This window comes from Cupressus sempervirens, chromosome 10, assembly GCF_028749045.1.
Source record: "Cupressus sempervirens isolate cs-2001-9-10 chromosome 10, ASM2874904v1, whole genome shotgun sequence".
In the NCBI taxonomy this organism is placed as follows: domain Eukaryota; kingdom Viridiplantae; phylum Streptophyta; class Pinopsida; order Cupressales; family Cupressaceae; genus Cupressus; species Cupressus sempervirens.
Genome location: NC_143127.1, coordinates 363,564,347 through 363,589,798, shown reverse-complemented (window position 1 = coordinate 363,589,798; position 25,452 = coordinate 363,564,347). Strand labels below are relative to the sequence as shown.

The 25,452-nt window shown below is 36.2% G+C and overlaps 1 protein-coding gene across 2 annotated transcripts in view; it reads right to left on the bottom strand.

The window, feature by feature from the left end:
- Window positions 1-25,452, bottom strand: part of LOC149534160 (histone-lysine N-methyltransferase TRX1-like) — a 131,823-nt gene that overhangs the window by 82,770 nt on the left and 23,601 nt on the right. For both annotated transcript variants that reach the window (XM_089803040.1, XM_089803039.1), the window contains exon 10: window positions 19,204-19,374. In XM_089803040.1, coding sequence (XP_089659166.1) covers window positions 19,204-19,374 — 171 coding nt within the window. The remainder of the gene's footprint in view (window positions 1-19,203; window positions 19,375-25,452) is intronic.

Below are 25,452 nucleotides of genomic sequence, written 5' to 3'. Positions count from 1 at the left end.
AGGGTTTATTCCACAGTTGCATGTACATGGATACAGTATCAGATACAGATACAGCCATTTTTTAAGATCCCCGATATGGATACAGCTGAATAGGACATTAATAAAAAGCACATACACATATTTAGCAATTTTCTAAGTTATTAGAGAAGATTTTGATTACTCCAATACAGAGTTAGACATATAAATGCTACATAAATAATTATATTAATTTAACACTTTACAATATGCAAATTGTAGAGTTGAATAAAAATAAAATGCAAAAAAATGGGTCACTGAGATATAAAAGCATTTCATTTGTCTCTCTCATTTGGTGCAGGTTTTGTTCATGCCAAAATTATTTTACAAATGTATAAATAAAGTTTTCCATAAATTAAATTTGGTAAGAATTACATCAATTTTTATAAAATAAAGTCACATAGCATCCAACATGGTTGGAAAACCAGGAATTTTGGGTACAGATGGGCACAATACTCGACATGTATCCGGGCTGTATCGGACACAGGATACGTGTGCCCAAATTGGGACTGAAGAGTTTCCAGCTAATTTGTTTCATTCTAGGTCAAGAGCTGATGAGGAACCTCAAGGACAGGTAGGTTGAGGGGCTTTTTAATCACCTTGATACTTTAAAAGACTATGATCAACACGTGAAGAATCCAAAGCAGTTGTGCACAAGTGTCTAGAATTTGAAAATGCACTCGATGGATGTTGTGGTAGTTGACAGTAAAAACAAGTTGCAAATGGGGGTTGTTGAGTCTCAAATGGTTACTGATCAGAGTAAAGGGGATCCTTGTGATTTGGATCTTTTGGCGAAAAATGAGATGCTTGAGAGTTCGCCTCCTATTCTAGCTCTTGTACCAGAGGTGAGCGATTCAGATTCAGGAAAGGCAGTAAAAACCCGTCCACTTTAACACCACAGCAAAAGAGTGTCAAAAAGGGTGGTCCAGAGAAGTCTAGAATGGTGGGGCAAAAGGGCCAGTATTAAATAAAATAATGGGGAAGACTTTCAGTTCTCTCTTTTTGGAGATGATTGATTTATCCTGGAATCTAAGTTGCTGAATCATGAGAATTTTCTGGGCAGTTCTGGGTACGAAACAAACCGGAATCTGCTTCTGAAATAAATCTTCTGTGGTTACACATCTGGGATTTGTGTTTTGAAATGCTGAAATGTTTAGTGATTCTACTTTGATCTTTTAGATATTATTAAGACCTAGACTGCTGATTAGCGAACTCTGAACTTATCTATCATGAGATTGTGGTTTGATATTCTTGATACAGAAATCTGAATTTAAATTAGAACGATATCTTTCAAATTTGTAATGGTTTTGTTTAGCATATGTATAAGTATATGACATTCTAAACTTAATTCTAATTTTAGGCTGCATATATAGATACAAACATACATATATATACACACGCATACGTAGGAACGTACATGTGTGTGTGTAGATATGAACGTACCAAAAACATACCCAACCCCCAACAAAAATTTCTTCCCTACCAGCGTTCATACCCACCTACCTGGACCCGTTCCAATTCCTGATTCAGCAACTTAGCTTGGAATGCAAGGGGTTTGAACAATACCCTTAGACAAAAAGATTGAAACCTGATTACAGTATATTCTCCTGATATTATGTTTATTGAGGAGTTAAAGTTGTCAGTGGTGAGCATGGTCAACATTGCTCCCAAATTGTGTTTGAGGGGCCAATGTCAATGTATTGGTGTCCAAGGAAATGTTGGAGAGATTGCTTGTTTATGGGACCCGTGAAAACTTTCTTCTCTTTGGTGGGTTACAAGTGGTCTATTTGATTATGGGCACACATTAGGTACGTGAGATCTTTAGACGCCCCATTCCCATGGATTTTGGCTAGGGATTTTAAAGCTATTATTAATTTGGAGGATTTGGGGAGGGGAGTTGAAAGATTTGAGTCTTCTTCGGGGTTTAAGGATAATATTCTCTTCTTAAACATGGCTGACATAAAGCCAAAGAATGGTCAATGTACATGAAGTAATAGGAGATGTGGCAAGGATTCTATCTCTAAGAGATTAGACAAATTTTCAGTATCTAGCTTCTAGCTTGGCAGCAGGAGGATTATTAGCTTTGAGATTTTGGAGTGGAGGAGCTCCACTACTGTATTCAATTCCTTGCTTAAGTGGTTAAGGCTACCAAAAATCCCCCGTTTAAGTTCCAGCTTATGTCATTGCGTGAGCCTTCGCAGAGGAACCTTACAGTTGGTTGGTGGAGAAATGGTAGAATGGTGCATGGTACTGTTATGCTAGATGTATTACTTCATCTAGAGACTTCAATTCGCCAAGCATCAGCTTAAGAGGTGGATAGGCAGTGTTTTGGGAATATCTTAATGGCCGAGTAAATGCTCAACACAAATTTGATTCCAGCAGCAAAGCAAAATGGGAGGAATGAGCATTCTGAGGAGTCTTTTAAAAAAGAAACAAAAGCTATGAGGAAATTGTTTGAATTGGGCTGCACAAAGAGATTTTCCGAGACAGAACTCTTGGACTGATTGGTTTCAGGAGGGAGACAGAAATATGGCTTTCTTCTTTAACTTTGTCAAGGCCAAAAGACATGGGAATTCACTCTCTTCAATTGTTTCTTCTATGGGAGTTCAATTATCTTCCTTTCGATATCTCAAGTGAGGCCACTCAGTAGTTCTCTGGCCCTTCCTCCTATGGTTGGTCGTAAATTTCTGTTTTTTAATTGCATTCCATCGTTGGTCACTGGTGGGGTGCACGAAATACTTATTAGACTGATTTCTCTGGATTGGTTGAACAGGATAGTGTTTCAGATGAAGAAAGGGGAAAGCCCTGGTTCAGATGATTTCCAAACTGAATTCTGAGAGAATTTCAAAGATGACTTATTGCTTGAGGTGCAAGAGTCACAAAGCAACAAACAGATACTGAGAGCAATGAATGTCAACTTTCTTTTTCTTTTCCCAAGAGAGAAAAGGCTACTATTTGGATTTGTTCATCTCTAAGATGATTGCAGAGAGACTCGAGAGAGAGCTTAAGAGACTTCTGTTGGAGGAGCAGGGTGAATTTGTGCCAGGCAGGCAAATTCTGGATGGGGCAGTCAATGTTGTTGAGGCCATTCACTCCATGGAGATTTCTAATAAAAAGGCTATGTTTATCTGACTTGATATGGCCAAGGCTTATGATCAGGTCAAATGGTATTTTTTTCCAGGAAATTCTTAGTGTATTTGAGTTGGGTCATAATTGGATCAGTTGGTAGTGAGTTGTGTCACCTCTGCTTGGCATTCAGGTTTAGCTAATATGAACCCATGACTTTGTTTCGTGCCTCCAGGTGTCTTCAGCAAGGCAACCCTCTTTCACCTTATTTTTTATCTTATTGGTTGAGTGGATTGAGTCATTTTTAAAATCTTGTGTGAGATAAGAGCTGATTTCTGGGAGGACTTGGGGTAACAGCCTTCCCTCTCACTCCCACTTACAGTTTGTGGATGATACCATTCTTTGGGAGTAGTTTCAGATGAGCTTGGCTATTTATCTTGCCAATATATGCCAACAAATTAATGAAGGATGTCCTCCATCTTTTTGTTCAACGCACCCTCTCATCCAAGCTAGAATAGTTGAGATTCTCAGATTCCAAACTATTGCTCTTCCTTTGCTGTATTTCAGTAATCCTCTCTCTTCTAGCACCTTGCCCAGGGGGATTCAGCAGAAAGTGTTGGATAAGTTTCAGAGGAAAGTAAACCATCAGACTTTCAAATGGCTTTCCTTTGCTGGAAGAGTTTTGTCATTAAAATCTATGGCCCAAGACCCCAATTAGTGGGCGCCAAGCAGTTCTTTGGAGGATCATGCTGAGCTGTATCAGATTCTTGCTCAAAGATATTGTAATCCCCTGCGGAGGAGAGATCTCCTGGTTGTTGAGGTTTCCTTCTTGGTTGGTGGGTGTTGATCCTTTGATTTTGGTTGGTTGTTAATCCATCTTCCCTAGGTGCTGGTGGTTGATACCCTCTTGTACCAATGGTTTATTATGATTTATTTATTTTTACCTTTTTTCAAAAGAAATTGTACCATAAAAGCAAAAAATCATGCGAGACCAAATGTGGATGCCAAATAAATATGACAGTGCATAAGTATTGAACTAATGTTTCTTATCTTTGTATTGACACAATAAAAGCATTCTAGTGTGGCAATATGTTTGATGGTTTGTACCTGCAACCTTACAAATAAGCAGTGAGCTTGCCAAGTAATCCAAGATAAACCTTGAGAGTTCTTCAAAACGAACATGTATTAGTTTGAAGGATGCAAGTTTAGGGCACACACTTATCCTTTCTCCTAGTTATAATACTTTGAACTTCAAAATTACTGGTTATGATGAAAAAATCACAATGGCAGAAACATGCAAAGGACATGGGAGGGAAAAAGGATTACAAGTCACCCTTTGTGGTACTGTAACGAAGGAAGAAAAAATAAAGGCCCGTGCAGAAGATCAAATCACAACCTAAGAGTGCATAATTACACAAAAAAAATATACAGCTGAGATATTGTCTCGGAGTTGGTCAACGTGATGAAAGCAAAAGCTTAGACAAACTACCCATCTCAAACAAAGTTGAGGAATATGATGAGCACAAAGACCACCTGGAGATTAAAAATTTGAATTAAAATACCAATATATTTCAAAGAGATTAAAAAACTAAATTTAAAGCCGGGCCACACTGTTGCCCAAATCAATGTAGACACATGGAACATGGCAGTAAACTAATAAGTGATTGCCGCACACCATGTTTCCTGGTCCAATTCAAACCACTATGCTGTTTTTAATGAAACCCAACATTTGACTCAAATAACTTGTAATTTTGTTCAGCTCCAAATTTGTGATTATGCAAAGTCATTGAAAATAATTGTTACTTCTAAACTTTGTATAAAGCAGTTCTGAAATTGTTTTTCGCTAGTCTGTATCTTTTTCTCTTAGAAGCTGAAGTAGGCATCCTAAGCGTGGAAGCGGAGGTGAATGCCTGCGGAGGCAGATTCTGAGGCCAAGGCAAGCACTTCCACTCACCTCCGGATGCTTGGAAGGCACTTCCAAGTGGCTTGCCCAAGCATTTGAGCGCCTCCAAAAGCCTCCGTGGGCCCAGGCCTAGCAAAGTGTTTTTTTAATTTTTTTGCCACTTAAAACTTTATTTAGCATATGCAAAAAAGACTTTTTTAACATATTTTTGTTCCTACACCCTAAAATGGCCCTAGAGAGATCATTTAACCACTCTTCATCTCATTTTGTTTGCAGCTACACTCTCTTCTCATTTGGTTTCCATTGTGGCATTTTGAAGGTAGGGTGATTATTTTCAAAGAGGATCATTGTAGGGCAAGAGATAGCTTTCACAAAATAGTTTTAAGCATCTAAATTAAGCATTTCATCCCATTCTTGAGTTCTTTGATAAAAAAATTGAGATTTAGATGAATCTTGCCAAGTTGGTGAAGAAAATTTCCAATTTTTTTTTTAAAAGAAACAAATAAACATTTTTTTTTAAAAAGAAACAAATAAACAAGTTTAGCTATCTATTTTAGTAGTTTTGTATCAATTTTTCGCACTTGTATGCTTGATGTTCATTGTTTTTTCTAATTTAGATTTATTTAATTTCTTATTATAGGCATAGCAAGTAAAGATTTATTTAATTTCTTATTGTAGGCAGAGCAAGTAATTAGATTGTATTGTGCAAGAATGGCCACCACCAGTAGTCAAAGTTCAATGGGAGGGCAAGGGGCCAATAGTTTTAAAATTGATGTAGGATCTCCTTTATGGAGACACACCACAAGAATCTCATAGGTTTATGGAGATGGCTCATATATTTGGAAATGTAGTTATTGTCAAAGTAACAAATGCAAAGTATTCAATAGCTCATATTCTCACGTCAAACTTCATTTTATGGGCCTACTAGTAAAGGATTTGCAATGTGCCAAGGTACAGATGGGAAGGGGTTGTCTAATGCACAAATAGCTTCATTTGTAAAAGAACAAGAAGCTACTGTGACAAATTGATAAAAATATCAAAACAAAATTTTTATCAACTTCCATTTAGAAACAAAACAATACAATTATTCATTGAACCAATTGTATCCTCCAAACATCCATTCTTGCAAGTACCTATAGCAAGAGGTGAAGAGGAAAAAGTACAAACTACCACCCGACAAGAGGTCCATTGGACATCGCATTTTAAAATGGAGGCAAGAAAACTTGTTGATCAGTAATTGCACATTGCCTCTATGCCCATGGTCTTCTTTTCAACTTGGTGAGATTGCCATATTGGAAGGAAATGGTGGCAGCATCAGCTGATTACACAAGTCTTGGATATGAAAAGGTGTATACCACTATATTGCAAAAAGAGAAAGCTTGTGTAGAGAAAGCTATTCAACCAATTAGAAATTCATGGAAAACTTCAGGTGTTTCTATTGTTTCGGATGGATGGGAAGATACAAGAAATTGGTCATTGATTAATGTGACTACAATGTCACCCAAGAGGGCAATGTTTTTTAAGACAATTGATTGTGACGGAGAAGTGAAAGATTCACAATTCATTTCCAAAATTCTCATTGAAGCCATAGAGATGGTGGGTAGTGAGAATGTAATCCAAATGATTACAGATAATGCAAAAAGTTGTAGGGGTACAGGTGCTTTAGTTGAGGGTCATATTTTTTGGACACCATGCACTGTACACTCCCTAAACTTGGTCATGCAACGAGTTGGCACTAAAATAGATTTAGTGAAGCAAGTTTACCAATAGGGGAAGAAGATACAAATGTTTGTGATGAACCATCACATGTCACAATCAATATTTAGATCATTCTCTGAAATGGAGTTGTTGAAGGTAAATTACAATACTAAATTTTGTTTATTTATTTAGTTTGAATATATTTCATGTCATTTTGAATTATCAAATTGTGTACAACTTTGCTTAATTTATTGAAGTACTGCTATGATTAACTTACGTAGGTAGTTGAAACCCGATTTGCATCTCCAACTATAGTTATAAGACGATTTGTCAAGGTGCAAGGGGCATTAAGCCAATGGTTATTTCTAGCAAGTGGGCTATATGAAAGGCTTTGAATTCAGAGAAGGCACAAAAGGTCAAGGCATTGATCTTGGATAATAATTGAGGGGCTCATGTGCAATCCGTATTAGATTTGACTGGCCCTATCATGACTATGCTCCACTTTGCTAATACAGATCAGCCTTGTTTGGGGATGTCTACAATGGCATACATACAAAGGTAGAGAAGGTAAAACTTTATATACAAACACATGAGAATGACCCCACAAAATGTGAAGCCTTGTGCAATCAACTAGAAACAATCATTCATCATCGTTGGGAAAAGATGACTATCCCATTGCACCTCCTTACATATGCCTTATCTCCAAGGTACTATAGCAAGAAAGTAATTGGTATGCCAAATAGAGTAGCACCATATGCAGATGAAGAAGTTGCTAGCAGATGCTACAAAAGCTTTTGCAAGACTCTTTCTAGATGATGACTTTCAAAAAACATTAGGACAGAATTTGGATTATTTGCTTTGGGAGCAAAACATAGTCCACTTGCAATCAAGGACCAAAGTGAAATGGGAGCTATCACATACTTGTACCTCTATGGTCAACCATTTAAGTGTCTACAATCTCTCGCAATCAAAATCCTCCCACAAGTAAGTTTTAATTGTTTGTTTTTGCCACTTGTATTCTACAATTCTTCAAATTGCTTTTAATTTTTATGTTTTACTTGAATAATTAATTTTGTAATTGTGAACATTGCCCACGTTGCAAGTTCACCTATTGCTGAATGAAATCGAAGTAGATACTCTTTTATCCACTCAATGAAGCGTAACCAATTGGGCTCTAAAAAAGATGAAGGCTTGGTTTACATTCATACCAATTTGCATCTTTTGTTACATAAGGGAAAGGGCAGCCAAGCTTTGGGATGTAGAACCTGAGTGTGCAATCTTGGATGCAACGATTCAATATCTTACTACAATCACAGAAGATGATGTTGATAACATCATGACACATGGTGCATCCAGCACAAGTGGATCCGTTTTTAGGTTCAAATGATCTTGAACTTGCATCTATTGGAGGAGTTGGAGATAATGCAGATTTTTTTGTGAATCCGTATGATTCAGATTCAAACTGATGAACATTGAATCATGAACTGTATTTTAATTTTGTAATTATGATGATTTGTTGATTTGCATTGGAATCGTGAACATAAACATATATGATATAGTTTATAATCTAATTGAATGTTTGAGTTTCAATTTGAACAATTATTGGTGAAGTTTTAAATATCATAATATCAATAATATCAAATGTTTTAATTTTGTATATTTCTTTTGTTTCTTTTCATATACATAATATATATATATATATATATATATATATACACACACACATACACATCTGCATCCCCCCAAAAAATAAATGTGTACTCACTTCTCACATCCAAAATAAATGTGTTCCTCCCATTTTAAACCCTAAAAACTTCAACTCCATTTATGGTTTGCCCAGGTTGTATCAATGCAAATGCTACTGAGATACTGACAATAGAAAGAGGAAGATGAAAAATTTAGGATCTTGAGCTACAACTCGCTCACATAGAAAACGATAATAGGATGGAAGTAAGGATTTGAATAAAATCTAAGACACTGAACAAGTTGCAACCCCATAGATTGTTTTCTAGTATATGTATTAAGTGTTGATTATAAAAGATGTTCAAATCAAAAGAGAAATTTTATGATTTGTTCATTTTTAACTTTGTGAAACAATGAATTGCAATACATATCATAGGCACTTTCTATCAATCAAAACAAAAATATTGTAAATGTTATTCATGTAAAATGGAATATAATAATTTATAGTTGTATATTAATTTTATAAAATATAACAGAGTCCATACTTGTTCAATTTTGTTATAACATATTAAATGATTGCAAACTCTAAATCCTCCCGCTCTCAATGTATGTGATCAACTTCATCAAGGTTTAATATCAAAATAGCACTTAAATACTACCTTATTATTAGTTTTGCGGCACTTGCTTATGACTTTCTTTTTATAATTTCCCATTTGAAAATTGGCATTTAAGTACTAAATATTTGGAATTCGAAACACAACTCATAAGTTGCATGAAAATTATCAGTGTAAGAATTTGTAGGACACCAAAAAAAAAGCGAGAAGAAATGTGTTTTTCCTACATTTTGAGCTTGAAAAGCAAACTGAATATTACTTAAATAATGAAGATTGCTCACAACCTACAAAGTAGATATGATTAGCAGATTACCCAAAAAACCCTTGGGAAAAGAAATTTGTAATGTTTGTAATACTAACATACTTTAAGGTGAATACCAATTCCTGTAATCTTCCCTACTCTTATTAACATGAGGAGCAAATTCATTCAATTAAATTACCCAAACAATATCCAATAACTAATGATGACCAAAATACTATTTAATGATGTGTTTCAAAGGTTCAATAGACCAATCTGGTCTAAAGGTCATTAAGAGCATCATCATCACTAATTTACATTCATTCCTACACATTAAAGCCAAATAAAACATTTTGTTAAATAAGGAAAATATAAAAATGTAAGTTACCACATTCGTCAACATAGGTTAGAAGTCGTGACTCAATTGCACATAATTTGGAAGCAATTCGAGTTCATTGCAAAATCGGTAACAGACTTTGAAATTCGCCCCGAAGTCATCATGTGAGACCCTAGACAACTTCCCTCCAACCCTAAATGACTTTTTGACTTCCAAAAACTATTTTTTATTATTTTTTAACCTCTTTTTATTTTATTTGCACATACACATGACATAAGGATAAACAATTAAACCTAAAGCCAAAGGCTAAACTGCTAAATGCATTTCTTCCAAAGATGGGCGACAACAAAACGATTTGGACCAAAGACACGCAACAAAATTTCTTCCAGGAGTTTGTGTTGAAGGCAGACGTTTGGGTTGAAGACAATAGCAACAAAGGTCCCAGAAGTTTGTGTTGAAGGCAACAATAACAATTTACTAAGGTGTGTTGTTCCAACAATCATACACAGTTGTTACCTTTTCATCTCCAAAGGCGAGGTTCTTGTTTAGTAGCATCTATTGTTACTTGTTCGATAAGCACTTACAAAAGTTTTGACATAGCTTTCATTTTGTAAAGCGCTATTTGTTTATGGTTGTTTGTTACAAGTAACAAAATGCAATAAGCTTTTTTCATTCTATTTTATTTTGCTTTATTTGTTATTTGCTGTTTGTAGAATCAATAAATGGCTGCAAGTGCTTCTAGCACCGGAAACTCTCACTTCAAAATAGACAAATGCTCCCCACAACAGAAATATGTGGAAATGATTCGACCAATGCCAGGTGGAGTTATTTGTGGATTTGCAACCATTGTAAAGAGGAATCTAGTAGCTCTTATAGTAGAGTGAAAGCACATTTGTGCTTTATTCCTCAAAAAGGCATTAAATATTTTACAAGGAAGCCAAGAGTTGATGGAATGCTACCTAAAACCTTTCTTCGAAACCACATTGCGAACAAACATATTCAAGAACAAAAACAAGTAGATGAAGCTGCTGGGAGGACAACTTCACATCCTTTGCTAAATGCTAGGAAAAAAGCAAAAACAGCATCTATGGCTTTAGCTTCCACTCCCAAAGAACCACTCGCAAAGGGCCATCCATTCTTGTGTTCTCCTCAAGAACCGGTTACGAGTAAGGGAGCAATAGGGCCCTTGGAAACATCATTTCAATGAAGCTAGAGACACTGTCGAGCAAGCCATAGCGAGATGTAGCTATGCAAATGGACTGTCATTTAATGTTGTTAGCTCACCTTACTAGCAAAAAATGGTCAAAGCAATTAATGAGGCTCCAAAGGGGTTCAAGGGCCCTGGTTATGAGAAGGTACGCACCACTTTATTGGATAGAGAGATAACCATTGTAGAGGCTTCCATATAGCCCATCAAGGATTCATGGATCAAAACAAGTGTGACTATGTATTCGATGGATGGAAAGATGCAAGAAATCCTTCTTTGGTGAGTGTTATTGCAGTGTCCACAAGAGATGCAATGTTTTTGAAAGTTGTGGATTAGGAGATGGACGGTCCTTTCGTAAGCAAACATTCTCATCCAAGCCATTCACCAAGTTGGCCCTCATAATATTGCTCAAGCAATAACCAACAATGTCAAGAATTGTAGGGTTGTCGGCTTATTGGTTGAGGAAAGCTTTGACCACATTTTTTGGACATCTTGTATTGTGCACTCACTCAACCTTATGCTGCGAAAAATTGGCACTAAGATTGAGTGGTTTAAAATAATGTATGACGATACATACTAGATCCAAATCTTCGTCATGAACCACCATATGACACAAGCCATATTTAAACATTTCTCAAAATTGGAGCTCTTGAAGGTAAGTTCAACTGTTTAAACTTTAAACATGTTTTAGAAATCTAGTAAACATTCTATGTTTTTAAATTTTTTTATTTTATTTTTAATCTTGATTTCAAGTTTAAAATTATTATTGTTTTGATCTTAAAATAGGTTGTCAAGACCCACTTTGCCTCTAACACTATTGTTTTAAGGATTAAAGAGGCATTGTCTAGAATGGTAATCAATGTTAATTGGAGCACATGGAGGCAATCTAATAGTGCCAAGGCAAATGTCATTAAGGCCTTGGTAATAGATGACTCTTGGTGGGATCATGCTCAGTACCTTCTGAAGTTCGCTAAGCCTATATTGAGCATGATCCAATACACTAACATGGATAGGCCTTGTTTGGGTGAAGTATATGATGGCATTAACTCCATGATTGTGGATATTAGAAATATCATAAATGAGGAGGAAGATCCTAATAAGTTCTTCAAGGAGCTACAAGTAATCATGGTAGAGAGATGGAACAAAATGACCACCCCTTTGCATCTACTTGCCTTTGCATTGAGACCAGGGTTCCATAGCAAATCGGTCCTCAAGGGGAGTACTACTAGAGTTGCCCCATACAAAGATTGTGAAGTTGCTCAAGGGTACAAGGAAGCCCTTCAAAGACTCTTTCCCAAGCACCTACGACACGCAATGAGGTCTAAACTTGTGAGTTTCACCAACACCGATGATTGTGGTCTTGAAGCTCTTGAAGACAACAATGTGGATGCTCATTAATGGTGGTACTTCATGGACAAATGTACCAGCACTTGTAATCCATTGTCATCAAACTTTTATACAAGTTGTTTACTCTTAAGATTCTAATTTCTAAATTCTTGTTGATGAATATTAAATTTATATTTTTTAATTTTTATTCAAAATTCTTAATTCTTTAATTTCAAAATTGTAAATATTGATAGGTTGCTAGTTCATCATCATTTAAGAGGAACTAGAGCACATACTTCTTCACAGTTAAAGATGAGACAAAGTATCCATTCGCTGCATATGAGAAACGTGAAAGGAGTATTTTGCTCTTACAGGGCAGAAGCTAAACGCGTTGCTTTCCCTAGCCTTCAATCTTATACCGTTTCCTCTCTGGGGGCAGAAGGACGTTGAGTTCGTCGCTGGATTGCTTGCTACCTTGCACGGGAGGTTCTTCACATGATCAATCCGCATTTTCAGAGCAAGAGGTAAGAGGTATTCCACGTCATTGCAGGTTCGTGAGCGTGGAACAGAACAGAACGGGTGTGAGCCAAACTGGCGATTTGTTTATTTTTGTGGGGATTGGAATTGTCACGTAACAAGGTCTACATACAAATTTGAGGGGTCCAGCATTCTGATTGAGGGGTCCACAAGACACGGGATCAGTGCAGGGGCAGATTTAAGGGTTTGGTCGATAGTCTTAGCAACCGGTGGGACCATCCAGTACTAAAGACTTTGATATTGGCGGGCTTCCAGATGATGATTTTGCTTGATATGGTGTCCCTCTCTTTCAGTGGGCTCCAGCTCGGTTCCATTTGAAGACAACAATATGCGCCTCCAATAGGCGGACAGGCAGATCCCAGGTACGCCTTTTCCTTTTATCTTGCATATGATTTTGCACCTGTTCAGGCTCCCTTTGTTTCTTCTCCTGGCATTGGTAAGTTTACAACAGTAAAACACCATTAAAAACATATAAACAAGGCACCGGTGGGAATGATATGGTCCTCATGGACGGAACAAACGGGGAAATCACAAATACATCTGCAGATAGGATACTTGTAAAAGTATCATTGACTAATCAACCTAAGATAAGAGAGGAACAGTCAGAACTCGATGGGTCCACCTTACATAACACAGGATCTGATAGTAACAGGGTGGCAGAGAATCAGATAGTCAGGGCACCCGTAACAACAGAACAGCAAACTAGTTTGAAAGAAGCTACGAAACACGACATCTCTGGCAATAGTGGCTTGGTCCTGACATACGGAGATAGTTTAATGCACAGCAGCATCATCAAGTGGAATCAAGGGAGCTTCCTCATTATTCCAGAACCCTCAGCCGAACACACGAGTTCATTCAATCTTGGAGGGACAAGTGGTAATTTATCCACAAACACTTTGAGCTTATCACAAGCCAGCGGACCACTCACAGGAGGCAACTACATCTATGTGAATGCCAAACAATATAAAAGAATAATTAGGCGGAGAAAGATACGAAAGTTAAAAAATGCAAAAAGAGGGAAGTTAGCAGCTTTACTTCCGAAACCGATTCCACAAACCCCAGACAGCACAAGGGAGGGAGAACAAAGTCTAAGGCCGACTGAAATCTCTAAAACAATTAAGCAGTTTGATAATATCAGAGATATTAACGGTAAAGGGAAGCCAGATAATTCTCAGGTGATAGACACAGTGGAGGATGGGCTACCGAATAATTACAGCCCCACAAGGACACCTATGACGTGGTATCCAGACATTTTTGTGAATGATTTAGTAGCTATGAAGGAAAGGGTGTGGGCACTTGAGGAGAGGAACCAAATAGAAAGTATCACAATGAAAAGAGTTACTGAAGATAACTGGAAGCTGGCAGCGGAGGTCAAGTCACTTAGAGAACAAATTCAAAAATTGCAATTTAATATGGAAAAAGGAGAGTATGAATTAATATTGTTGAAGAAAGAAGTAGGGGAAAAGAGGACAGCAGCAAGTACTATGGGAGAAGGAGGGGCTACAGAAGCAGACAAAAACTCGCAAATGAAAAATATACAAGATGCCATGGCCAATATGGAAATAAAAGAGAATCAACTCAGAGAACAGATTGAAGAAGTTAGATCATGGGCCAACATAGTAAAGGGGCCAGCAAACACTCCTATTGACAACATAGAAAAACAAGTTCGGAGACAGATTAGAGAGGAAAAAGAAAGAAATGAGAAAGCAACAAATATCGTTGTCAAAGGGCTACGAGACTATGGAGAACAGGAGAAAACAACGGATTTAGTTAAAGACTTCTTTAAAGACCAATTAGACTGGCATGGAACAACCATACAAGCTCAAAGAATCGGAAAATGGATTAGAGGAGGCAAAGATAGACATGTTAGAGTGACAATGAAGAATATAGGAGATAAAAATAACATTTTCAGCAAGAGGAAGTTTCTTAGAGGCACACGCATATATCTTGATGATGACCTCACCGTAACTCAGCAAGAAGAAAGGAGGAAGGAATGGGAAAAAGTGAAAACAGCAAGAGGAAAAGGCAAGTGGGGGTGGCTACAAGATGGCAAAGCCCAAATCAGCGACAAAATCACACGCAATAAATAGGAACTCGGGCCCACCCAGGAACATTTAACTATAGTTAGCTGGAACTGTAGAGGTTATCCTTGGAGAAGAGGACCTGGGTTAGGGCCGATAGCGAAAGATAATGACATCATTATGCTTACCGAGACTCATGAACATGATGGATGTAGAGTTCCAGATTTTGAAGGGTATAAGAAGGTATCACTGTGGAATGAAAAGATAGATAATGGTAAGGGGCATGGAGGCATCACCGTTCTAATAAAAGAAACTTGGAGCAGATTTGTAAACTTAGAGAAAGAAGATGTAAACAAGCAATATATTTGGATAAAAATAACAGAGAATCAGATTTCTACAAGGGTGGCTATATGTTACTTCGCTCCAAAAGGCTCAAAAATATATAAAAAACATAGGTTGGATCGAGAAGATCCGTTTGTTGCGCTAAAAAAAGACATAACAGCCTTTAGCTCTTTAGGGGAAATAATGTTAATAGGGGATTTCAATGCTAGAACAGCAAACAACCAAACTCTCAATCTTAAGGAGAGTTACAATGAAAGCAGAGATCCAGTTTGGCTCGAAGAAGAAGGGACACAAAAATGGGAAAGATCTTCACAAGATAGCATGGGAAAGATTAATCATTTTGGTGCTGAATTACTAGGCTTATGCTGCCTATACAACATGGTTATATGCAATGGTATGGAAAAGTGGCCTAAATCAGGAGGCATCACATGCAAAAGACACAATGGACAAAGTGTTGTTGATTATGTTATATGCTCGCAAGACTATGTCGCAAAGATAATTAACTTTGACATAGAAGATTGCCCCATGGAGTTAAAATCTGATCATAACCCCATCTTGATAAGGGTGACTACTCACTTCAAAGATCAACATATTGTCCCAAAACTTTTACAGAAGAGGAAGATGATTCCGACTGGCAAAGTTTTAATGACACAAGAAAACCATGATACTTTTCAAGACTCTCTTTTGCGGTTGTCTAGGGCTCCGGGAAACCATCTAGAGTCTGAAAAACAACATTTCATGGACAAGGATAATCTTGTTCTTACTATCATTAAAGCATTGGAGGAGTGTAAAAGATCTAGGGCCACAAAAGAAGCCAAGAACACTTTTCCGGCCAATCCTTGGTTTGATGAGGAGTGCAAAATGGCAAAAAGGAATTGGAAAAAGAACATGAACAAAGAAAGTAGAAAAGAGTATAATCAACTGATTAAAAAGAAGAAAGAAGAGTATGTGAACAAGAGAAGAATAGAGTTGATTAATCTTGGTAAAAACAACCCCAGGAAATTTTGGAAAGAGCTTCAGCAGAGAAAAACTCAGATAGTGAATAACATAACAGGAACCAAATGGCTGGAATATGCCAAGACTCTCTACGAATGTGATCTAAGAGAGCATAGTACCATGGAAACAGAGACGACAGGGGAGTTATTCAGTGAAAATGATATTATTCAAGGCATCAGAAGGTTAGCTGTTGGTAAAGCGCAAGATATAGATGGGCTACAACCGGAATACTTAAAATGGGGTGCTGAAATCCTCACACCACACATCACTAAGATTTTCAACAATGTCAATAGAGAGGGTTTTCTTGTAAAATGGACTACAAGTGTGGTGATCCCACTCCACAAAAGTGGAGATATAAACAATCCTTCTAATTACCGAACCATCATGATCAATCCACTATTTGGCAAGTTATTTGGTAGTTTGGTAGAACAAAAAATCAGCAACTGGGCTGAAATAGAAGGCAAACGTGCAAAAGGGCAAGCAGGCTTTAGACCAAAACACTCTACTATAGATCACGGCATCACTCTCAGGCATTTGATAGAGAAAGTTTGGGACACTCCGGGGAACGAGGCTTTTTGTTGTTTCGTGGACTTTAAAAAAGCTTTCGACACAGTGCCACGTAATAAACTATGGGATAGAATGGTAGAGCTGGATGTCCCTAAAGAACTTAGGTCAGCGGTTTACAGATTATATGAGCAGGTCAAAGCTAAAATCAGAACGACAGAAGGGATATCAGAAGATTTTGATAGCAACATCGGGGTTAAGCAAGGGTGTCTGCTTTCTCCCACACTATTCGGGCTTTATATTGACAAGTTAGAAGAGTGGATAAACAAGAACAATGGTGAGGGGGTGCAGCTGGCCCACTTCGTAATAAGATTGCTCTTATATGCAGATGATCTCATAATTCTTGCTAGAACAGCTAAAGGTTTGAAAGAGCACTTGAAAGCACTAGAATTTTTTTGCCATGATGTAGGAATGCAAGTTAACACTAGCAAAACCAAAATTATGATCTTCTCACTAAAGAAGAATAAGGGCATACAAGACAAGTTTCTGTTTGAAAATAGCCCCCTTGAGATTGTGGAAGAGTACAAATACTTGGGCATCGATTTTCATAACAAACTCAACTGGGATACTTGTAGATCGAAAAGAATCCAAGGGGGCTGGAAGGCGTTATACTCTTTACAAAACAAGTGCAGGAACGCAGAATTATGGGATTGGACGACCATGAAAACTCTGTTTGGTTTGCTGGTCACTCCGGTTATTCTATACGGATGTGAAGTGTGGGGCGGTAGTATGTCCAAACAGAAATGGCGGCAAGTAGAAAGAATTCAAAAACACTTTATCACATGCAATCTTAAAGTCAAGACCACAATTCCGTATGAAATCCTTTTGGCGGAGGTGGGTTCCTTTCCATTAGAAGCCGTCGCATTGATCCGAATGCTAAGCTATTTAAAGAAAACCCAAGGTCTAGAAACACATCGTTGGCCCAAGTTGGTAATAGAGGAAAAACTTGTGAGGCGGAAAAGCACATGGATGAAACAAAATGACAAATGGATGCAAAAATGGGATATCAACATCCAAGCTTGCCCGGATAACATTAAAGAAATAAAAAAGTTTGTCAATGAAAAATTTCGCAATATTCTGTGGACAAGACACATAGGGAGGAAAAAATCTTATTACATTAAAGAATTTAATCCCACTTCTAGTCATGATGAAAAGGCCTATATAAGGGCACCTATTAACTGGAAAGCAAAAATGTTGATGGCACAAATTAGAACTAGTTCACATCAGCTGCGATGTGAAACTGGTAGATGGCAAGTTCCAAAGGAAGAGTGGGCAGACAGAACATGTTTATTTTGCAATATGGGAACAGTGGAGACAGAGCAACACTTTGTCATGGAATGCTTGGCTTACAACGACATCAGATCTGATTATACAAAAATTCTGCAGAACAAAGACTTCAACTATTTATTTGAGGAAGATCAAGTGAAGAGAACAGCGGAGTTGATTATCAAAATTCAGAGAAGAAGAGACAAGTTAACCAAAACTTTGCAACTGACTAGTTTGGCTCCTGACTCGGGAGGGCGATTGCATGGGTCCCATAGACTACTTTAGTCTCGTGGACGTCATTAAAATCTATCATATCATATCACTCACTCAATAAAACGGAACGGACTAAACTCCAAGAAAGCAGACAACTTGGTCTTTGTGCATTCAAATTTGAGGCTCATAACATAAAGAAAATATTCACAAAAAAGGGGAAGCAAAGCATTGGAATGTTGACCACAGTCTATGGAGTTGGAAGCACACTTTGATCCACTTGCAATTGATGATGGTGATCACAAGCTACTTAGTGATGTTGAGGCTGCTAGAACTGATGGTAGTGGCTCTATTTGTGCTTCTAATATGCAACAAAAGAATAATGATGATTTGTTTGATGATTTTTTATGATATTTGATCACTGATGACTGATTATTAATATTGACATTATTGTTTTTAAGCCAACACATTGATATGGTTGTGTATTTTGGCATTTTGTTATGTCATTTGAACTGAAACATTAATATATGTGGTGCTGTGTTTTGCTAAGTAGCTTTAATATTAGTATAGCAGTGTATGAACTTATTTGCTGCAGCATATTTTGACAATGTTACAAATATATTTAAAAGAGATAAGTAAGGACGAACCCAAAAAAACCTGAACCCAACCCAATATTATTTTGGACAAATTTCAAACCTGCATCCGTAGCAGAATCTGAACTGGTAACCTTGATAAAAATCATTACCACATGCAAATATCTAAAAGAGTGGCAAAATCCTATTCGCAGAAAACCAGTGATAAGCAATCAGCATAGGAAAAACAGACTAGGATAACTTTTTAAATAGCAATTTTATGAGAGGAAATATTCTTTAGGATTATCACCACGAATCATTTGTCCAAACTCCAACATTAAAAAATTAGAAGAAGAAAAAGCAATTTTCCTCTGCTGTGATGCACAAGACATTCTGCAAATCAATTAAAAACATTAATATTGTCAACTAAAAACGAAGGAATGTCTTACATCTTTTACATTGTTTCTAACAGAGTTACATAATATTATTCTTTGCCAGTGTGGATAAGATTTCACAAGAAAAACCTATTGTGGTTATAAATCTCTTACCTAGCAAATAGAGACAAGAGTTATATGATTGAAAGACAATCTTTGACAACTGATACTTGCCTGGATAAGACTAGCTATACGCTTATTTGAAAATCCAAACATATATGAACCAGACTTGTATGGCCGTCTTTTCTCCAGAGAAGCTTTCAAACCATTACTAATTTTTCGCTTTGACTTCTCTAATCTTGCATATATTTTCTTCCAACATTCAGTTGGAGTGGATCCATCAATCTGTTCCATGCATAAAAAGGAAAGAGTTAAACAGTAGCTACTGAAAAACTTTAGCATTCTAATAAAACTTATTATTCAAAGTAATGGAACAAAACTAACATAAAGGAGATAAAAGTAATAATTATATTTGGTAAACTCACTGCTCCAACTGCCACTTATATTTATATTTTGTAAAATTACAAATTCAATAAAAAAAATAGCCAAACAGACCTAGAATGATACCATGTTAGGAATATTGCATCATATGATGCATAAAATAATAATAAACTAATAATGTGGTAAGTTTATTATGGGTTGTTTTATAGGCTATTGTATTAGTAGTACAGATTGTTAAGTTGTTGAAACAACTACATATATTTGGGAAAGTTGTTTCAAGAGTTTCCTATAATGTAGGAGATTAAACTCCTATATAAATGTGATGTATTATGTTGTACAATATTATTCCACTTTCTATTTGACCATCCTATTATCTGTCATAACCATCGTACTTCCTAGGTTGAATGTCTTCACATGTCAGGAATTGTTAAAGCATCATTTTGAATCTCATTATAAGTGGAAAAATTGATATCATTATATTTAGCATATATGTTTCTTTACGATATCATACAAGTGAAAAATTGATAATTGAATCTAGTGAGACATTTATCTAGGGGTAATTTCATAATTGGAGGACATAAGTTTCAACCAACCCAACTCTTTAACATTTTCTGTTATAATCCCAGCTCATTTGCTCCACATTTACTTCAACATCTCCTTCTACGTTTCACTTGAAAACTGCAAGGGATGACACTACTTGCTCAACTTCCATTGTATCATATTTAAAGAATAACTTTTTGATGCTATTATGAGACCTCAGTTGCTGTGGACCTGATTTTGGTAATACCAAATGGATAACATGGATGAACGATATGATTGTTGAAATAAAAATGCTTTATTACTTACATACTATAACTGAGCCAGTCCTCCAAGTGTCTTTAAAAATTTGATGCAAACCCCATCTAGATAAACCGGAAGAGATCTTGCATAGTAAACACAGCCTCTAGGGGACTGAAAGAGACCATTTCCTCCTTGCTTCTTAAAGAGGACAGAAATATTACAATCTTAAAGGATGAATTAATGCATTAGTGTGCTTAAACATATTCATAGTGTTGGACATTTACTGCATCCATCCAGATTCTCATTTAATAAGACACTTGCAAATGAAGGCTATAGAAAACATTATTAGCTATTCTTCTTTAGTTCTTTTTAAAAACACTAAGATTAGATGATAGTAGACGTGCATCTACTTTACTAGGAGCCACCCAAATGCTGGACGGAACCTCCACAGTACAACTACTACAAATAATCCTTTTTTTTTTTAGATGTAGTGTGGCTGAAGGGAAGTGGACATAACTACGCAAATTGAACAACAGATTGGGGCACTTATGTGCCAAATATTGGACAGCAGTCACACTTGGAAGCCCTCTATGAGGGAAAATGTCCTTCCTTAAAGAGACATGACAAAAATTAAAACTTATAAGATATATCGATTTAGCATAGGAATGCTTATATATATAATGAAATATATTCACCCCTTGTATATAGTAAATTTCATACCATAAACCAGATTTGTTCTCTACCAATGATATCACAAAAAGAGTGTGATATCCACCTACCACAAAAATTTAAAATTTGTCTGAAGGCAGCTTGTGGGCAAAGCTACTAGCCAGAAATAAGAATCTAACATGTCTAGATGCATTAGCTTAGGTATCTAGTGTAGTGAGCTACTAAGTTCAAACCTACCATTGTATAAAATATGAGCTTCAATAAAACTAGTCCATTTACATCATAATGCAGATGAAAAATGGGTTTAGTTTTGAAATACAGTGTGCCCTCTCCCTTTGGTAAACTTTATCTACACGACTTGAGGACCAACAAGAATATCTCTCTTCATCATCATCATCTTCTTCTTTCACTTCTCTGTCCTTAACTTGGAGATAAACATATGCAGTCACTTGAGAGGGTAGAAATTTTGGACAATTACATATTTTGATTAACCAGATGAAAATATTTATTTACTGTGGCACACAAGCTCAAGGCTATTACTTGATTCTATCACTATGTATCACTATCACTCATACCATCCTCAGCATGTGATCAAAATCATTATCACATAGATGTGTCATGTGAATATTAGAAACAGATAACTCCCTTAGAAAATTCCAGAGCAAATGCAAGAGGAACTTGTTACATCCCAATTTTTGACCTAGTTTGGAATATAGACGTTGAAGTTCACATGAAGTCAATTGGTAGTTTAATTTGATCTGGCGAAATGGTAAGATAGTTAGTCATTATGATTTCAAGTGAAGATGACATGCTAGTTATTCGTTAATCGTGAATTCATGGAATTAAGACAAAAGGTTAACTAATATGATTATTTATAATTTATAATTTAATTACAGAGAAATTCCTTGCAGGGAGCTTGTCGAAGGGGGTGGAAGCATTGTTAGAAAAGAATTAGGCAGGGCATCACCATCATTGGATAGACAGGTAGAGGACCAAGCGATTTGTAACAAGATTCATCTCTAGAACTGCATGAGTTGTTAATAATTAATTAAGTTTAAATATAAACGTATTCTTAAAAGATTTTTAATTATCTTTTGTCGTATTATTTTTTAATAATAGTTTATTCATGTGCATTTGAATATAAAAATATTTTGGCATCTTTTAATAAATTAATAGATTGATGTTTTAAAAAAATTTACTTATAAGTTTTTAATAAATTTTCGAATTATAATAATATAACATTTAATGATACTAATAAAACTTTTTCACCTTTGTTCCAATGTTTCATATTTCCAATCGATGGAAATTCAAATCGCATTAGAGTCTTGTAACGGCAGAAGATGAAAAGCTGATCATTATCTTTTATATACTGCCTTGTCGTTTTCGAGAGGAGGTAACAACATTCCCGCCTGTTCATGCTTCTGCCATGGTCTCAAATATTTGTCTTTCTGTAACCCGAGCTCGTGATAAATGAGATTCTCTCAGCCGTAAGGTCAGATTTGATTGATAAAATATGTTGGCTTTGTCGCTTATGGGGGATATTGGATATCTGTCTCAGACTCTTTCGGCAACACGTTTACCACCCTGCGATACATTCATCACCCTGCTATACGTCTATTATCCTACTCAATCGTTGTGCATTTAACATCTGAACTTCCACATTTTGCATATCTCTTGTCTTTTGTTCTAGCGGAACACTGAAAAAGCAAACACGCTAAGATACAGTAACTCCTCTATATAGCCGTAAGCCAAGTAAGGTTGTGATTTGTTTTCTTGTTTTATTTTCCAACTCTCATTCATGTATTTGTTTTTTTTTTTTTTTTAAGTCCGGTTGATCCAAACCTTAAGAAATATTTTATACAGTATTAAGACTTGTTGCTTACCTTTACTGACTACTCAAGAATGCCTTAGAATTTGTATGCACGATAGCTTATGAAGCAGTTTACTGTTTAAAAATGAAAGCCAACTGTGGAAGTATTAGTGCTTATATAATCTTGTTTTCCTTTGTCCAGTAATACCGAAAACCATCACTTGAGATTCTTTTGAATATAGATTATTTCAATATCAAACCATACATGCCATAAATCTGTAGATTTTATCTTGAAATGTTTTTGTTTCAGATAATATATAAAAAAAGTAATCGATTCTGAATACCAAGGAATTTCATAGGATGTAGTCTTAATAAATGGGTATATGATGTAATGGTTCAGGCACCGAGAATACACTGGTCTGATGACCTGTTGATGGTGAGAGGTGAAGATGAACCTGATAAAAAAATAAATTAAGAATGATATCAGTAAATTGAAAATTCACAAACTAATCTAATGCGTTTAACTCATGCAATTCCACTTTGATAATTATTAAACAAGCACCTGGAAATCACAGGCTTGGAGGCCTGATGAGGTTGAGGGGGCATGTAGAAAGATTCATCAACAATAAGAATCAGTAATATCAGTTATGACATTTTAATACATATCATTAATAATAGCTCATGCATATTCCTGATATGATGATCTCCTGCTGCCAAGTCGTATGGCGTGTTATATATCATGATGCCCAGTGAATGGTAAGATGTTCCCTATCAATTCCGAGTAGAGAGGGCCTTTCTCGTTAAGAGATCGTGTGGGGATATATATTGTGGTCTAAGGTTGGGTGGTAAAGCCCCTAGCAATGTTTCACCTCTCTCAAGATATCAGATATGCGTCAAACAAAGATAAGCCATGAAATCAATTGTCTATCAGAAACAGATAAGCAATCAGAAGGAAAAGAAATCCGAAGCCCTAATTGATTGTGTGACAGCTGGAACCTTAATTGAAATGGTGGTATTGGAAGCCCTAACTGAATCCGTGGTATCGAAAACTTTAGTTGAATCCATGGTTGCGGAAGCCCTAAATAAACCGATCGTAATTGATGCCCTAATTAGTAAGATGATATGTGATCCCCTAATTTAAGTTATAATGGTATGTAGTGATATTCATCAAATGATTTTTGAGATAACAGTCAATTTGAGAAATTGTTACAGTATATTTGTGGACTAACTCGGGTGGTTGTAGAAGCATACGTAGATGAATTTCAGTCTCAGTTTTTCCGAGGTATGTGATTTCAATTTTTGAAGTAATTTCATTAAAAAGTATTTCAAGTATTTAGTTAAGCAATTTTGTTTAACTGACTTTAACGGTAATCTTCTTCACATGAACATGAATGATGTAACTACCTTCTTATGAAGTCGAAGTTAAAACTGTATTCTATGCTTATGATAGATGTTAAAATTAGACCCGGGAAAACCGGTTGTTACATATGGTATCAAAGCGTTGGGTTCAACCCTGAAACCTTGGGTCCAGCACTGTTTCTAAGAAACTGAAAACGTAAATGTAGAAAAAGATTTATTTTTGGATATCCGGATATTGCAATCAAAACTGAGAAACACACTGGAAAATCATTCAGAATAGCCAAGAAGGCTGAAATGATATTAAGTGAACAAATGTATAAACAATTAAAAAAAAGATAAAAACGATTGGCAAGCTAAGTGGTGGAGATCGGGTTTGACGACCCAAATTTTGAAATCCTTAGCCAGGGTGGAATTAGGCAGATTTGCCGGAACAATTGATCTTGTTGATTGTCCTGATGCTTCAGTTATTTTGTCAAATAACTATTGGGACTTCAACCCACCTGATTACTCAGTGGCAGGACCAGAATGTTACATATGTATTATCCCTGGTGGCAAGGTCATTCTTTGTCGAGAATGAGAAGATTAAAAGGGTCTCGATGCCTAGACTAGCGCAATCCAAACACAGTTTATAATCTTGATAAAATGATATCTAAATGCACAATGAACGGGTTTGTCGACCCAAATTAATGAAAGAAATAAATTGTTACCGATCTGAACCTAAATTGAATGAAAACAAAATTGTGAACCATGATTCTTTCTGATGTTGGTTAAACGAAAAGATCATTATGTGCTCTAGTAAGGAGTTGGAACTATCAATGTTTGTTTACAGATGTAAACTTTTGATGAGATGGGCACGGATGCTTGAATCATAAAAATGGAAAAGATGAATTTCCAAGTATTTACAATTGAATGATGAGAATCTTATGAAGTGTTTCAGATACTTATGATCTTGATTTAATGAGCTTGCTTAGTATATAATGTTTTTACCCTTTGACACATTGTTATACATATATAATACACATGCGAATTTGACTTTACTTATTGAGCTTTTCTATATTGTTTTGGAGATATTCTACCATGAAATGATTATTCTAATGAAATATTGGGCTTGAAGGCCAAGATGGAAAAACATGGATTCACTAACCTATTACAAGTAATCTGTAAGTTACAAGGATGATCTAACCATTAATGAGGACTTTGTGTCAGATGATACGTATGAGTGACTTAAATTATGATCAAGTTATGATCTAGACTTGCTGATTGAAGAATTTCAGTTTTGAATGCTTATCCTACTTTCAGTCATTGAACCCTGAAAATTTTCTTAAATAAAGATATCAGATTGAAATTGAACTAATGATATGGTG